The sequence below is a fragment of the Recurvomyces mirabilis genome (genome assembly GCF_035927965.1).
Source record: "Recurvomyces mirabilis strain CCFEE 5264 chromosome Unknown scaffold_29, whole genome shotgun sequence".
Classification (NCBI taxonomy): domain Eukaryota; kingdom Fungi; phylum Ascomycota; class Dothideomycetes; order Mycosphaerellales; family Teratosphaeriaceae; genus Recurvomyces; species Recurvomyces mirabilis.
Genome location: NW_027041963.1, coordinates 1 through 14212, shown reverse-complemented (window position 1 = coordinate 14212; position 14212 = coordinate 1). Strand labels below are relative to the sequence as shown.

General features: G+C 51.7%; 8 protein-coding genes across 8 annotated transcripts; 3 read left to right on the top strand and 5 right to left on the bottom strand.

Annotated features, from left to right (window-relative positions):
* Window positions 1-120: 120 nt before the first annotated feature.
* Window positions 121-2479, top strand: LTS14_009030 (uncharacterized protein; the record flags this gene model as incomplete). Its single annotated transcript, XM_064841713.1, has 4 exons — window positions 121-206; window positions 331-1220; window positions 1279-1675; window positions 1729-2479. The coding sequence occupies 4 exons, from the start codon at window positions 121-123 to the stop codon at window positions 2477-2479; spliced, it is 2124 nt and encodes a 707-aa protein (XP_064690548.1).
* A 135-nt stretch (window positions 2480-2614) lies between these two features.
* Window positions 2615-4309, bottom strand: LTS14_009029 (uncharacterized protein; the record flags this gene model as incomplete). Its single annotated transcript, XM_064841712.1, has 3 exons — window positions 2615-3315; window positions 3380-4092; window positions 4146-4309. 3 exons carry the CDS (start codon window positions 4307-4309, stop codon window positions 2615-2617), a joined length of 1578 nt encoding a protein of 525 aa, XP_064690547.1.
* Window positions 4310-4723: 414 nt separating this feature from the next.
* Window positions 4724-6081, top strand: LTS14_009028 (uncharacterized protein; the record flags this gene model as incomplete). The annotated part of the gene is made up of 2 exons (XM_064841711.1): window positions 4724-4729; window positions 4756-6081. 2 exons carry the CDS (start codon window positions 4724-4726, stop codon window positions 6079-6081), a joined length of 1332 nt encoding a protein of 443 aa, XP_064690546.1.
* A 139-nt stretch (window positions 6082-6220) lies between these two features.
* On the bottom strand, window positions 6221-7641 carry LTS14_009027 (uncharacterized protein; the record flags this gene model as incomplete). The annotated part of the gene is made up of 2 exons (XM_064841710.1): window positions 6221-7385; window positions 7556-7641. The coding sequence occupies 2 exons, from the start codon at window positions 7639-7641 to the stop codon at window positions 6221-6223; spliced, it is 1251 nt and encodes a 416-aa protein (XP_064690545.1).
* Window positions 7642-8501: 860 nt separating this feature from the next.
* Window positions 8502-9071, bottom strand: LTS14_009026 (uncharacterized protein; the record flags this gene model as incomplete). The annotated part of the gene is made up of 2 exons (XM_064841709.1): window positions 8502-8893; window positions 8966-9071. The coding sequence occupies 2 exons, from the start codon at window positions 9069-9071 to the stop codon at window positions 8502-8504; spliced, it is 498 nt and encodes a 165-aa protein (XP_064690544.1).
* Window positions 9072-10180: 1109 nt separating this feature from the next.
* Window positions 10181-11896, bottom strand: LTS14_009025 (uncharacterized protein; the record flags this gene model as incomplete). Its single annotated transcript, XM_064841708.1, has 1 exon — window positions 10181-11896. The coding sequence occupies one exon, from the start codon at window positions 11894-11896 to the stop codon at window positions 10181-10183; it is 1716 nt and encodes a 571-aa protein (XP_064690543.1).
* Window positions 11897-12425: 529 nt separating this feature from the next.
* On the top strand, window positions 12426-12728 carry LTS14_009024 (uncharacterized protein; the record flags this gene model as incomplete). The annotated part of the gene is made up of 1 exon (XM_064841707.1): window positions 12426-12728. One exon carries the CDS (start codon window positions 12426-12428, stop codon window positions 12726-12728), a length of 303 nt encoding a protein of 100 aa, XP_064690542.1.
* A 752-nt stretch (window positions 12729-13480) lies between these two features.
* On the bottom strand, window positions 13481-13780 carry LTS14_009023 (uncharacterized protein; the record flags this gene model as incomplete). Its single annotated transcript, XM_064841706.1, has 2 exons — window positions 13481-13620; window positions 13683-13780. Coding segments are annotated over 2 exons (238 nt in total), but the record flags the coding sequence as incomplete, so codon positions are not given.
* Window positions 13781-14212: the final 432 nt, after the last annotated feature.

The following is a 14212-nucleotide window of genomic DNA, read 5'->3' as shown; positions in this document are numbered from 1 at the left end:
GTCGTCGAGCGACGGAAGCCAGGTACTGCATGTGACTTTTGTCGCCGCCGAAAGGTGCGCCTGAATTGTACACATGGTGAGACTACGACACTACGCTAACGCGAGGTCAGATGCGATGCAATGGCGAGCAGCCTGCTTGTGCCAACTGTCGCGCATATCAACAAGCTCGCTGTATATACACAGCTAGGAGTAGGACCATACGGTAGGTAGGGTGATGAAGACACCACGTGCATTTCTTCTGCTCCATCTATTAGATTTGTGAATTGGCCGCACTGGCCAGCATGGCTTGCTCGACTGTTTACCCACGAGTGTCTTCTGATCTCGTTATAGGCCTACCAAAGCAGTTCTGAAGCAACTACAAGAAGAGAATCGTCGTCTTAGGGCGACAACGAATGATCCGGGCAGCCCAACCAGCGTCAGCCCCTACAAGCCACAGCCGGCTGGGTCTGGTGAGAATTCAAGCACAATCGTCTTACCACTCGACAAACCAACCGGAGATCATGCCCATAAGACGCAGACAGAGTCGCCAATGACGGCACCTGCCTCAATTAGTAATATCTCGACCTTTCACGGTCCCACGAGTACCCTATTCGACGACGTCGCCGCTGGTAAGCAGAACAACTCATGGTTAAGTCCCGAACGACGAGCAACGATGCCTGGTGTGCTTTTCGCCGAAGCAGCCAGGCAGAAGCAGATGGAGCGGATCAACACTCTTCAAAATAAACTCGACTTCGACGGTGTAGAACCCGAATTGGGCTTGCATCTTCTGAACCTTCATTGGAATCGTCAACACCATTCGTTCTTGGTGACATATCGACCTGCCTTTATGAGAGATATGGCATGTAATGGTCCGTACTTCTCGAAGATTCTACTCAACGCTATATACTATGGTGCATCGAAATTTAGCACCAGACTTGAGCTTCGTAAAGATCGAGACGACGTCCGAACTGCTGGATGGCAGTTCAGAGACAGAGTAAGAGAGCTACTAGGTCGAGCGATGGATCGAAGTGAGATTCCGACTATACAGGCGCTGCTGCAGATGACTAGTTCGCTGTTCGCTCTTGGCGATGAGCAGAGCGCTGCGTGGCTGTATGCCGGTGCAGCTTTCCGGATGGTCATCGATCTAGGTCTTCATATTGATGCTACACTATTGCCAAGTCATACTAAGCTCAGTGAAGAGGACCTTGAGATTCGACGACGCGTGTTCTGGTCGGCTTTTGGTGAGCTTTCTGCCTCCCGAATCGCTTGTTGACAGTCACTAATCAATGTAACGGGCAGTGCTCGACAAAATCCAATCTTTATATCAGGGCCGACCTGCCGCTTTACAGCATCAGGACTGCCAGGTCCCTTTCTCATTTCTAGACGAATACGAAGAGCTCGAGCACTGGGTCCCTTTCGCCTACAGTGGCGCAGACGAGTACAGCGGCTCTCCAGGCTACTCGGTCACAACGTTCACAGAACTGTGTAAGCTGTGCATTATACTTAATCAGGTGTTGAATCGTGTCTATAACAGCAGAGGCGGGCCCGATCAATCGGACGTGCTGCTACAGGATCTTCAACGACTAGAGGCAGACTTGAATGCTTGGACGAATGCTATGCCCGTGCACCTTCGTCTGCCACAAGCTATAGCGACTGCAGCTGTAGATGCTCCACCGCCTCATGTGCTCTCGCTGGCGTGAGTACATCCTTGCATGGCTGCCAAGACAGGTCATGCTGACCAAGAACTAGTGCTATGGGCAACATGGTTCGCATCCTCCTCCATCGACCATTTGTGTCCGACGGGCATCTCAGCTCGATTGCACCAGAGGTCGCTAAGAGCTGTTTCAATGCCTGCGCGGCTGCCGCAACAGAGATCGTCCGGATCATTCGGCTCTATGACCAGGCTTTCACCATAAGGAGAGCGCCGTATCTCATCTCCTATGCCACCTACCTAGCGGCTACCATACACGTCCGCATCGCTGCAACGCGATCAGGCTGGTCCGAGGCACATAGCTGTCTGCAGACATGTCTTACCGTCTTCGAAGATGGTGCGAAGACGAACTATGCTGTGAGGAAGTCGAGCACTGTCATCGAGAATTTGATGAAACGGATGAGTGTCTCGCTTGAGCGAAAGATCGGTAATGGTGACTACAATGGCAACGGACCTACAGATCTGTCTCAACAAGGTGTTACCTGCCCGCCACATCATGCTTTGTCGGGCGAGTATCAGCAGTCGCGATCAGGATCAACCGACTTGTCCTATGCCGGAACAGCTTTGATGGACGATATTGACATCGATGCTATTATTGAAAGCTTCATGTACAATCAGCAGGGAGGTGCGGTGGGCGACGGAACTGTCGGAGGAACATCGATGTCGAATAACGAATACATCATGTTGGACCCGAGTCTAGGACCACAGTACTCGTGGCTTGGCATGTCAAGCGACGTTGATGATACACTATTTGGATTCCATACATCTGGACTGGATATACTGAGGTAGCTCGCACGCACTTCAAAGGCAGCAGGGCTGGATTTCGAAGAGAGCATAGAGAGAGTGTTCGTGGACGTCTTGGTAAAATGTGTACAAATATCATCAGTCATGACGCATTGCTGACTTAGATACCCGCTAAGATGTTCATGACTTGACGACCTCGACATGCTCTCCGACCACATCGATCTTGCCCTTCTCAAGATCATGGATCGCATCCTCCATGGTCTCCACCGCGTCTGGCGAGCCAAACATCCTGTCCATGTCTTCCAAGGTGAGGCCCTTTGTCTCAGGAACGAACAGGTACACCCAGATGATGCCAATGGTGGTGATGCTCGCAAAGACAAAGTAAGTGCCATAGCCTATGTTGGTGATCATATAAGGTACTGAGCGTGCGATGACGAAGTTGAAAAGCCAGTGGGTCGCTGTGCATAGTCCCATGCCCACACTGCGCAGATTCATCGGGAAGATCTCAGCGCAGTAGATCCACGGCACGCCAGCGTAGGAGAAACAGAATCCGAGAGCGAAGATGTAGATGAAGACGATGGCCGCGTAACCACCACCACTGACATGAGTGCTGGCAGCTGTGCTTGGAGCGGCGATCTTGACGTAGGCGCCAATGAACCACATGGAGAAGGCCATGATGGCACCGCCAACCATCAACATCTTCGTGCGTCCGAAACGGTCGACGACAAAGTTCATGGCGATGATGATGGCGATGAGGCGAACAACACCGTAGATGCCAGTGGCGTAGAGGCCAGCGTTGGTGCCTTTGAGCCCTATACTCTTGAAGATCCGGGGTGAGTAGTAGTTGATTGCGTTTGAGCCCGCAAATTGCATAAAGACAACTGAGAAACGAGTCAGTATGAACCTATCGATGTCTCGCGTATTGATTCAGTACATCACACTTACACATCGTGATACCAATAAGTAGTCGGTTCCAGTTGCCTTTCCTGCTGATGATCCTGATGGTGCTCTTGATGCCCTTACCCTCGTCGAACCTCGTCTCCTCCGAAATCTGATGCATGATGAGCGTGAGTTCCTCCTGGAGGTATCCATGTTCCAGCGGCAGGTTGCGTAGTTTGATGAGACCTGCCTCCGCTGCCTCGCTACCACGATATCTGGCCAACCACCGAGGAGATTCTGGCATAAAGCACATCCCGATGATGAGAAGGACACCAGGTATGAGTTGCACTGCAAAAGACGTCCTCCAGGCGTTCGAGCCGTAGGGGCCGTTGACGGCAATTCCGTAGTTGATCCAGAAGCCGATGCAGGTACCAACTTGAACGAAGATCTCGTAGATTCCGACAAGGCGCCCTCGGATGGCAGGTGGCGAGAGCTCGGCCACGTATAGTGGAACAAGCATAGATGCTGCTCCGACTCCCAGACCACCAATCGCACGCCCGGTGAACATCACAGCAGTGTTGCCAAACGAGACAGTCTGCATCAAGGAGCCAATGTTGAACACAACACCGGAGATGACCAAAGCCCATCGTCGTCCAAGGCGATCACCGATGGGAGCCGCGAGTAGTGAGCCGAAGAAGCAGCCAGCTTGGAGAAGCGAGACGATATTGGCCGCGAAAGCATCCGACCTCTCCACATCAGCATGCAGAAGTCCAAAGTCCCTGTTCAAATTTGTTAGTAACGTGTCAAAAGCTGACGATGAAGATGTACATACTTTTTGAAGGACTTCTGCGTAATAGTCGTGCCGATAAATGCCAGGTCGTATCCAAAAATGAAGGCGCCCATCGATGCGATGACAGCGATTATGTAGACACGCCAATTGTACACCTCAGCGGGCGCTGGGGTGGCCATGACTGTGTGCATCTTGTGAGAACGCATGGTTGCGGGATAGTTTGAGCCGATGACTACTCTGGTGTGTTCAAGGCCGAAGTAATCAATCGTTATCAACGATCTCGAGACAAGGGACAAGAGCTGTTTGGACGATTGGAGACTTCATCGTAGCGGGCAAGGGCCTGCTAAATATGTCTTTCTGCAAAGGTCCTAATGATCCAGAGTTCATGGGATGGACAGCGGGGTGTGGTACTGTACCCCGGAGTGGAGAAGAGTTTGCAAGCCACATGGTTCTCTAGCGGAGAACTAGGTTGAGAGGAGACTCACTCCGTGGCTCATCTTGTGCCGTCCCGAGTGGGACCGTCCACGGAGTCCCATTCATCGTTCTCTCCACGGCTTAACCTTTCCCGTCCGAACGAGGCTCTCCTGGCAGCCCTGGTGAACTATTGTATTAAATCAAACATGGTCGTAAGAATTCGCTTTTGGAGATATAGCAAATCTACAATGACTACATGGCAAGTGCTCTGAGAACAGTAACCACGACCATCATCCCACACATCCCCGTCCCATACAAACCCGATCATTTTCCAGCAATCACAAGGATGTCTCGACGGCCTCTCGCCCCACCAACTCGCCAACGAAGGAAACATATGCTCCCAGCCGTCTGGATGCGTGCCGGAACGTCCAAAGGCCTGTTTATACATCGTCACGATCTGCCAAGCAAAGAGGATGACTGGGCACCCATCTTGATATCGGCCATGGGATCAAAGGATTGCGACTCGATGCAACTCGATGGTATCGGTGGTGCGACGTCAACGACGTCGAAAGTTGCTGTCATTGCACCTTCGAGGCGACCAGGTGTGGATGTCGATTATACCTTCGCTCAGGTCGCTGTCGGAGCTTCGACGGTGGACATGAGTGGGAATTGTGGGAATATTGCTTCAGGTGTCGGACCCTTTGCTATCGATGAAGGTTTGGTGGAAGTCAAGCCGGGTCAGAGAGAGGTCGATGTGAGGATCTTCAACACGAATACCGGCCGTTCACTCGTAGAAACGCTAGAAGTCGACGAAGACGGTCTCTTCGTTGAAGAAGGCACGTATACAATTCCGGGCGTTCAGTCCCCAGGCAGTCGAATCCGTATGGCGTTTGAGAGGCCCGCTGGATCAAAAACTGGGCGCTTGCTACCTACTGGCTCCGCCTCTGATATATTAGATCTGTGGGTTGGACAGTCGAACCATCGTGTTCGCATCAGTGCCGTAGATGCGGCGAATCCCTTTGTCTTTGTCGATGAGGCTACGATACCACGAGCTTTGCGATCAAATCAACCAGGCTCACCAGAATATCTCAACTTCATCGAGACTGTTCGGAGGCAAGGCGCAGTCCACATGGGCCTAGCCAACAATGTGGAGGAAGCTGCATTGGTCAGAGGTACACCAAAAATTGCCGTCGTCAGCATGCCGTCCTTACCGCATAAGACACCCAGCGCAATGATTCCGGATGTCAAGGTGACGGCATTTAGTATGGGCAAAGTACACGCAAGTCTGCAGATGACGGGTGCAGTACCTTTGGCTGTCGCTGCATGCACAGAAGGCACGATAGTGCATGAAATAGCCGAGCGCGCGGCCAAGCTGAGATACCCACCTGCATCGTGTGCGGTCAGCTGTGTTGATGGCGGCGAGATGAGAGAGGTGGCTATTGAGCATGCGAAGGGGACAATGCCGGTGGTAGTGGAAACTAACCGAAAGCGCACGGTGGCTAAGGTGACCTTGTCGCGAACAGCGAGACGACTTTTTGAGGGACAAGTAGCCTACTATAACTGAAATGTGAGAATGAATTAAATCCAAGGATTTTCGAGTGAACGCTAACTCCCGCACGATCGATGGTGTTCATCACTTCCAGACTGACCATCTGTCTGGTACCGGAGCAAGGGTAGCCAACTGCGGCGCCTTCTGTAATCCTTCAGGAACTTCCAGCAGCTTTGATAGCAGCAATGTGTGGGGCCACAAGACATTGCCACAACGGGTCCTGATAGTAGACTGTATTCCCATCTTGACTGGTCTGGCCGGTCGAAAGTGTATCGCCATATTGCCAGAACATGTCACCACCTGTCCCGGCTGTATTGAGTGCGGTAGTCTCCCAAGATAATTCGGATGTGCAATTATTGCTGTCTCCAAACTCCTCCAAGACGCAAGGTTTGTTCAAAGCCTTGCAGACTGTGGCGTGGTTTTGGATCCATGCATTGCCCCATGGTTCGTCGGGTGTGACGGACCAGGACTGTGGGTACAAATGATAAGTGCAGAAGTCGACGTTGGGATCGCTGCAAGTGGCGGTGAAATTCGTGCCTTCCCCATATGTATAAGGGTAGCTACCATCGCCCTGAAGGCCGAAGCCCTCCTCACCAGTGGTGACCATGTGCTTGGGATCCAGAGACTTAACGTAGGCCGCGGTGGTCCTGACCCAGCTCGGGAGAGTTGTCGTGGGACAGGCATTGCAGCGGGGCTCATTGGCTAGTTCCCAGGCGAAGACAGCAGGCGAATTGGTATAACGGGTGACGACTGCTTTGATATAGGCCTGGTACTGGGTCTGTGCTTTGGCGCTGGTGTACCATTGCGCGTTTGATGTAATGCCGGCGTAGCTAAAGTAAGCTGCCATGCCGCCGTAGTCGGTCCAATTGTTGGTGAAGTTGATGATCAGCTTGATGCCGTGTGCTTCGGCGCTCTGGACAACGTAGTCGAGACGCTGGAGACCGTTGGCGCCGGTATTGATGCTTGCTACGCCGTTGACGAAGGACTGATAGTAAACTGTACCAGTACCAGGTATCGAGGTCACATCGTTGAACCCCCACACTCGAAGGACCTTAATGCGGGCGGTCTGGAGGTGGGACATGACGAGGTCAACATCAGCATTGTTGGTCAAGAAGCCGATCCAGTAGGTGTTGGTTCCAGCAAAGTAGGTAGGTTTCCCATCGATGATAAATTTGGTACCTGAAGTTGTGGCGATTGAGCCAGATGCTGCAGCCGTGGTGGTCACAGGCGCTTTCGAAGTGCTTGTGGTTGGCTTAACGATAGTCATGATTGAGGTAGTCAGAGTGGTCTTGGGGGTGGACGAAGTCTTCAGCGGCGCGCTGCTACGATGTTAGTACTGGGAGTGTTCCCCACCAATTTTGATGTTACTGACGACGTGGTCGGCGCTGCCGTTGTCTTGATCGAGGATGTCGTCCCCGGGATACACTGTGAGTAGTACTGGTTCTGAGCAACGCAAGTATAGCCGGCTATACAAGTTGTGGCACCATACCATCCTTGACCACCGCACTGCGACCACGCACCACCCTGTGCCACGGCGCCAGCGGCGAGGCTCCCAGCCAGTATTGCGATCCTCATCTTGAGAAATCTGAAAAGTAGGCTGATAGTGGCAGGATTGTGAGTGGGTTGTAGAGATGGAAGCTTGATCATATATTCGTCGATGAACACGGTTCCATCTCCTCCGCCTCCAGAATGTCCAGAATCATGGTCAGACGATCATTAGACGATCAGAAAAACGCTGCTTGATGAAGCCATGCAAACGGAGCCGTCTTCCCGCCAATCATTTCAGTCACCTCGACGCTGCTGTGAGATAGTCTGTGGCCACAATAGATGAAAACTTTCGCCGCGTGATGGAATTGGGGTGGCCAGAAGGTGGGAGGTAGGGTGCAAGCCCTAAAGGAGCTCGGAGATTGTCTGTCCGTCATGTGGTTTCAAGAAAGCTGTTGGGGCTAGGCGCGGAGCAGGAAGTGCTTGCCACTTTTGCTGCAGTAGCCCTTAATTCCAACAGATCTTGGTCTTCGAGTAACATCCTCCCTGACATGCGCCAAGCTTCAGAGGAGAGAAGAAAGGAAGTGCATCGCCGGCCCGTCGGTATCGCTCCGCTTCGCTTGCCTGCTAGCTCTCACCTCCGTCGCAAGCCAAACTCAAAGTTTCCTATCCAAAACACGAAACAGCTTTTCTTCCCGATCGACGGGAGGGATATCAAGATGGATCAGTACCTCAATTGTACCGAGGTCCTCCTTTGTGGTTGCCTCATCTTCACGGACCCCAGGTCGAGGCAATTATGCTTCATTCCCTCCATTGAGCAGGACCAAATATGTACTCTGGCCGGACAGCCAAGGAACAATCACAAGAACAGCCGTGATATACAGTAATACGGCAACAATATCCGGGCAACTAGTGATCTGGCGGAGTTCTGATGGCAAGCTACAGTGATGCTACGCGACCTGCCTCACCTCACCCGTCTCGACCTCATAGAGCCATCCACTGATCTCAACACCGCTGGCCAATGATCCGTTCGCTTTCAACCACTGGACATCACTTTCAACAGCTTTCTCAAGGTCCGAGAAGGGTTGAAAGTCTAAAGCGTGCGGCACCTTACTGCCGTTCTTCTCGATAACGCTTGCCGCATCAGTGTTGGAGAAAGTCAGCATCCCACAGCCGGTATGCTTTACGAGCACGATCTCCCGAGTTCCAAGGAGATGTTCCGAGATTAAGATGGACCGAAAAGCGTCCTTTGCGTTTCCGCCGGCGTTGCGGATGACATGCGCATCACCTAAATCTATGCCGAAGGCAGCAGCTGGGTCGATACGCGCGTCCATGCAGGTTACTTCGTAAAGGCTTTGTCAGCTTAACAGGCAAATACACAAGTGTGGGTGCGCGATGTAGTGACTGGACATACCGACAAGGTATTTCTTCGCCGGTGGTAACGCGAGATCGCCCTTATCGAACGTGGCTACATACTGCTTGTTCTTCTGCAGAAGCTTTTGCTGGTTATCCGTAGCCATGCCGATGGACAATATTCTATATGGAACTTCGCTGTTGCTCTGAGCTTGAATTATTCAGAGAGAACGATGCGCTTTCTGCTGCACTAACTTCCACAGCCAGCTGCTTCTATACCATGGTGGGGCTCAGCACGCCATCCAAGCTACTGCAGGTACGCAAAATAATGTGCTTCGATAATGTTGTGCGACTCGAAGATCGGTTCAATGCGAATCATCTCGCACTCTTTGACCATCCCATATGCAACTACTTGACAGCGGCGTTGATCAGACGATCCAATCAGCTTGAGGTTGCCTTTGCGACTCGTTCACATCAAAGTCTCGCATGCTCCGCGCATAACAAAGGCCGGGCGGCCCGGGCCTAGGTAGCATCACTCTCATGCCGCGTATATCTGCACTACGATACATGGCAAAGTATCCACATGTTAGGAATTCCACCATGGTAAGCGATGAAACCAGCTATGGTGGATCGTGTAGCCACTACCTGCACCATCAGCGATCGGTTTTGGCTGGGCAAGCTTACGAAATATGTCAATAAGAAAACGAACACACATCCGATAAATCATACCAATATAAGACACTCAGTCCGGGCTCTTCTGCATGTACTCGGATCATCTCAAGCTCCTAGTGTCGATCGCCGATGCGAGAGACTGACACCATCGAGACCCAACAGAGCGCTCGCTCATATATGGCATAGGAACAAGGACTAGTTCACGAAAGCTATGTCTAGATCTTGGCTCACGCCATAAGGGGCACTACTCGAGGCATCAGATAACAGCTCGCAAGCTACTCAGGAGATTTGAGCTACGCCACTGGCTCGACAACAGACCGCCGTTCTCTGGCGCGAGCAAGCCATCATCCATGCCGAACAGCCAAATATCTCCCTACCAAAAAAGCTAGGGCTGATAAGCAACATGAAAGGTCGCACATGGTGTTGCATGCGGAGCATGTAGCCTGATCAATTAGCGCGAGCGAGCTCTTCATCTTACTTTATCCGGAGCCAAAGCAGTATTTGTTCCGACCCCCACTAATTACACAATGCAGTCCGCTGCCTCTCTAGACCTAGCCCGTCTTGTACAAGTCACACAGTGAGAATGAGTGCGAGCCACTCAGCCTCATCGCCGCAGTCCTACATTGCGTAGGAATCCATGGCGATTAGATGTCGTCCGAGGCTTCGGCTCTAGCTGCCGCGGTCTCGCAGTAGCTGGCTGCACAGGAATCATGCCCGCCAAGCGATCCGTGACGTCTTCATATATCTGTGTCGCAAGCGCCGTCTGCTTGCGTTGAATCGTGAACTGAACAATGTAGATCTTGGTCCCAGGAAAAACGCGCTCAGGCATATCGATACGTAGCTGATGTACAGGTAAGTCGGTGGTGCGGCCAGAGTCAAGTGGCTTGTAGTCTAGCAGTCTGGTGCCGACGACATCGAAGCCTACAGTCAGGCGCTTTGCTGATCCGAGCCGGATTAGGAAGGTAGTATCGGTGGCTGTGTCCTTGATGGTGCATATAACAGCGACTCGCCCTTCGGTCTTGAGGATCTTGGCATATCGGTTCGAGGCCACTTCTGGCAGCATTCGCTTGTCATCGTTGTTGAACGGGTTGACTCTCTCGATGTCAAGGTACACATACGGCGCGGGTAGATCTTCCAACTTCAGGACGTGAAGGGGATATTCACCTTCTTGGTCATCGAAGACTATTCCCTGTGGAATGTACATGGAGATCCGTACACCTCGCTCCCCGATGGCTTGCAAACGATGGCACTGCACTCGAGCATATCTGTCGTCGTCTCGCGCAGAGCCGAGCTTCTGTAGGACAACTGCTAGGAAGGTACCTTGACCAGTGGGACTGGGGCAATGCAGCGCTGCCGTGAAGTGACGATCCGTATCATGTCGTGGCGATAGATGTAGCTCAATATCGAGCCCACGGTTGGTCATCGCGTATGGTGACTCCTTCTCCCAGCTACTATACGCTCGAATATCGGGTGCTTCCAGAAAAGCGAAATCATTCGGCGAGTCAGCCAGTAAGCCATGGAGTTCGCCAGGCTTCAGAGACTTGCTCATCCAAGCGAAAAGTGAATGATCATCTGACACTTTCATGATTTCCTCCTGCAGGCGCTGGAAGGCTCGGTCTCCTTCACCATAAAGCATAGGCATGTTGACAGTGAACAGTCCCATAAGGCAGTAGGCCTCGTCTTCCTCTCGTGTGGTTTCGCGACCTGCAGCCCAAGACATGCGCTCAGCTACACTCGCGGAGCTGAGGAGACGTTGACCGGTCAGTATGTCTGTTCTGATGCGTGCCGCTTTGGCGACTATAGCTTGTATTCGCACCTTGTTCTCGATGCGTCTCCATTCTTGATCGTAGAAGACTAGATCTCTAGGTGCAAGCAGTTCCTGTAATGTCCAACCACGGCGGAACCACCGTGAAGAGCGAAACGCTGGCTCGATCTCAGTCATATCGGCTTTCTCTGGGTATATGACATCTTCGAGAAATGCATAGCACTTTCCGGCGGCGCTATACCAGGCGTACATACTATTGATGGCCTCACTAAGCTCCGCGCTGCTGTCCTTGTTGATGCAGCAACTGTCGATCCAGATGAGCTTGAAGCCATCCTCGCGAGCGCATTGAATGGCATTTCTCACTTTGGCATAACCCGCCTTGTCTGTGCCGCGCTGAGCAACCACATCGGCGTATGTGACTTCATCTTTGCCCCAGGTGTGAGACAATATGCCATAGGTGAGTTTGGCGGCTGCTACATCTTTTAAGCTCTGGTAGTGCTTGTGGATCAACGGGTAGCTCCTTGTCGACAACGCTGTAGTCTCCAGGAAGAACATGGCTTATGTCACGGTGCTTGGTCTATATTACCTACGTGACAAGTCTCGCGTGGCAAGGGTCGAAGTGACGACCATTGGTGAGTAGGGCTCAATGAATGCTGGCTGCTTATAATGTGGTGACTCCATACCGATCGACCGTGGTCTCTAGTGAAGCACTAAGGAGACACTACTGTACATACCATTCATACTTCCGAAGATCACTTTGGTCCCATTCTCATGATTAGTCCCAGGGTGGGGGCGGTATTGCCCAGCATGCACGCTAATTCGACAACGGCGGTTCGCTGAAGGGTCGCCGCGGCGGCGAAGGATTCCCGCGAGGCTCAGCCCTGCATCTTGGTTGGGGCCAAAAAGGCGTCTGTAATTAGACGCTCAGCCCAAAGGGTGCAACATACAAAGGAGCATGCTTGGCCGCCTGTCTACCAAGATGGCTGCTCTTGTTGCGATAGAAACGCCTGACGACCATCGGCACAGGTTGATCGCGATCTTAGCAGCCAACACCGCTCACACATCCAGCTCACCCTGAACCACAATGGCGACCCAGCCGCAGAACGATATACAGCCTGGCATCCAGCCGTATGGCATAGAGCCAGTCCAGTCCCCCCCGCCAACGTACCGCGAGAAGCACGACCAGCCGCAGCCCAGCAGCGTCGAACGCCAGGTGGTCCACGAGCAGCCCAGCATCGAGCCAAATCGGATCTCCTACGTCGCCGGGCCGAAGTATTCTCTCCCACTGAACGAGTTGGGCGAGACATCGGAATGGGTGGATTGCCCCTACTGCATGAAGAGAACACAGACGGAGGTTAGGAAGGAGCACTCGTCTATGACATTGTAGGTCAGGGTAGCCTTTCGAATGTGCAGTCGAGGTTCGCTGACAACCTCTAGCATCGTCGGAGTTGTTATAGGTATCTTTTGCGTATGTGCAGCTTGCGTGCCCTGCATAGCTCACTGGTTCCCGGACACGAGCCACTATTGTTCCGAGTGCAAGAAGCAGTTGACATACAGGGCACACAATGGCATGGTACAGGTGATCAAACCGGATGGTCAGCGTGGCGTGCCGTCACGGTACGCGGCTTGAATGTACTGCTTTCTTGCTGGCTTGCTCGTTTGATCTGCTTCGTGTACGATATGGTATAATTGGAGGGAGTTGGAATGGGTCCAATCTCACTCTACTACCTCTTGCGTTTCCTACATAATAGATTTAAAACTAGATCTACAGTCACCTTCCTCCACTTTTGGACGCTCAACACTTCCATTTCATTCATCAACCGCAAGCAAATCTTGGATTATTGTTCATGACACAACGCATCGCTGTACTTTACGACGTGTTTGATTGTGCCGGGCATGTCATGGCTGATTCAGCCTCAAGGCAGTCACAACATCAAAAGCAGGCAGGCACTTACAGCGGACTAACGAGCATCGATATCGGACAATATGTCTGGTGGTCTAATCGTAATTGAAACACAGCGAGCCCACTATGCTTGATTGCTCAGCCTTTGCCATCAATCGACTCGTTCGTCAACGCTCATTGATTAGAACATACAAATTACTGATCAAGGCGTCAAAAAGCACGACTAGCGGAGAGTTTCAGTCATTCTCGTTGGACGGTTGGATACTGGCAGCCGGCACGGTCGGGCTTAAGATCGAGATGTCGTTGCTCGTGTCGTTGGCATAATTAGTGTAGCCAGCGGTGTAGCCATTGAAGACAGTTCCCTGCGCACTATAGTCTGAGATACCAAACCAAACGTGTCAGCACAAGATCATTCTGATGCCATCCAGCTTAACTCACCGCTAGTCTGGCCCCACTTCCCACGCTGCTGCTGCGCAAAATCAGGCAAGTCTTCATCGCCGGGCTTGACCGTCAACCCTTCGTTCTCCCGCTCCTTGCTACCTTAATATAGCTAGTTTGGATCTCTCGTTAGGATCTCCTTGCTAAGCTTCGGCTCGTAGACGAAATAGTAAGGGCCGTTGTCGTATATATTATAATATATAGCCTAACTAATATAAGGCCTAGGAGGTAACTAAATATTAGTAGGATCCTCCCTAAGTCTAGTAAGGCGCGAAGCTATATAGTCTAGATTTTAGTAGGATTCTATTTAGTAGAATCTATATTTTTAGAACTACCTATAGACGCCGTTTTATACGCTAAAATAGAATATATCTTACTTATAGTACTTAATTATCTATCTAGTATTATTTCTAGTATATCTAAATAGTATTTCGTAGTACTAGGGTTAGGGTATAGATATACGCTAGTAGTCGTCGGATACGCGAGGGCGTACGGATATACGCCTATAGGGTTAGGGTTAGGGTTAGGGT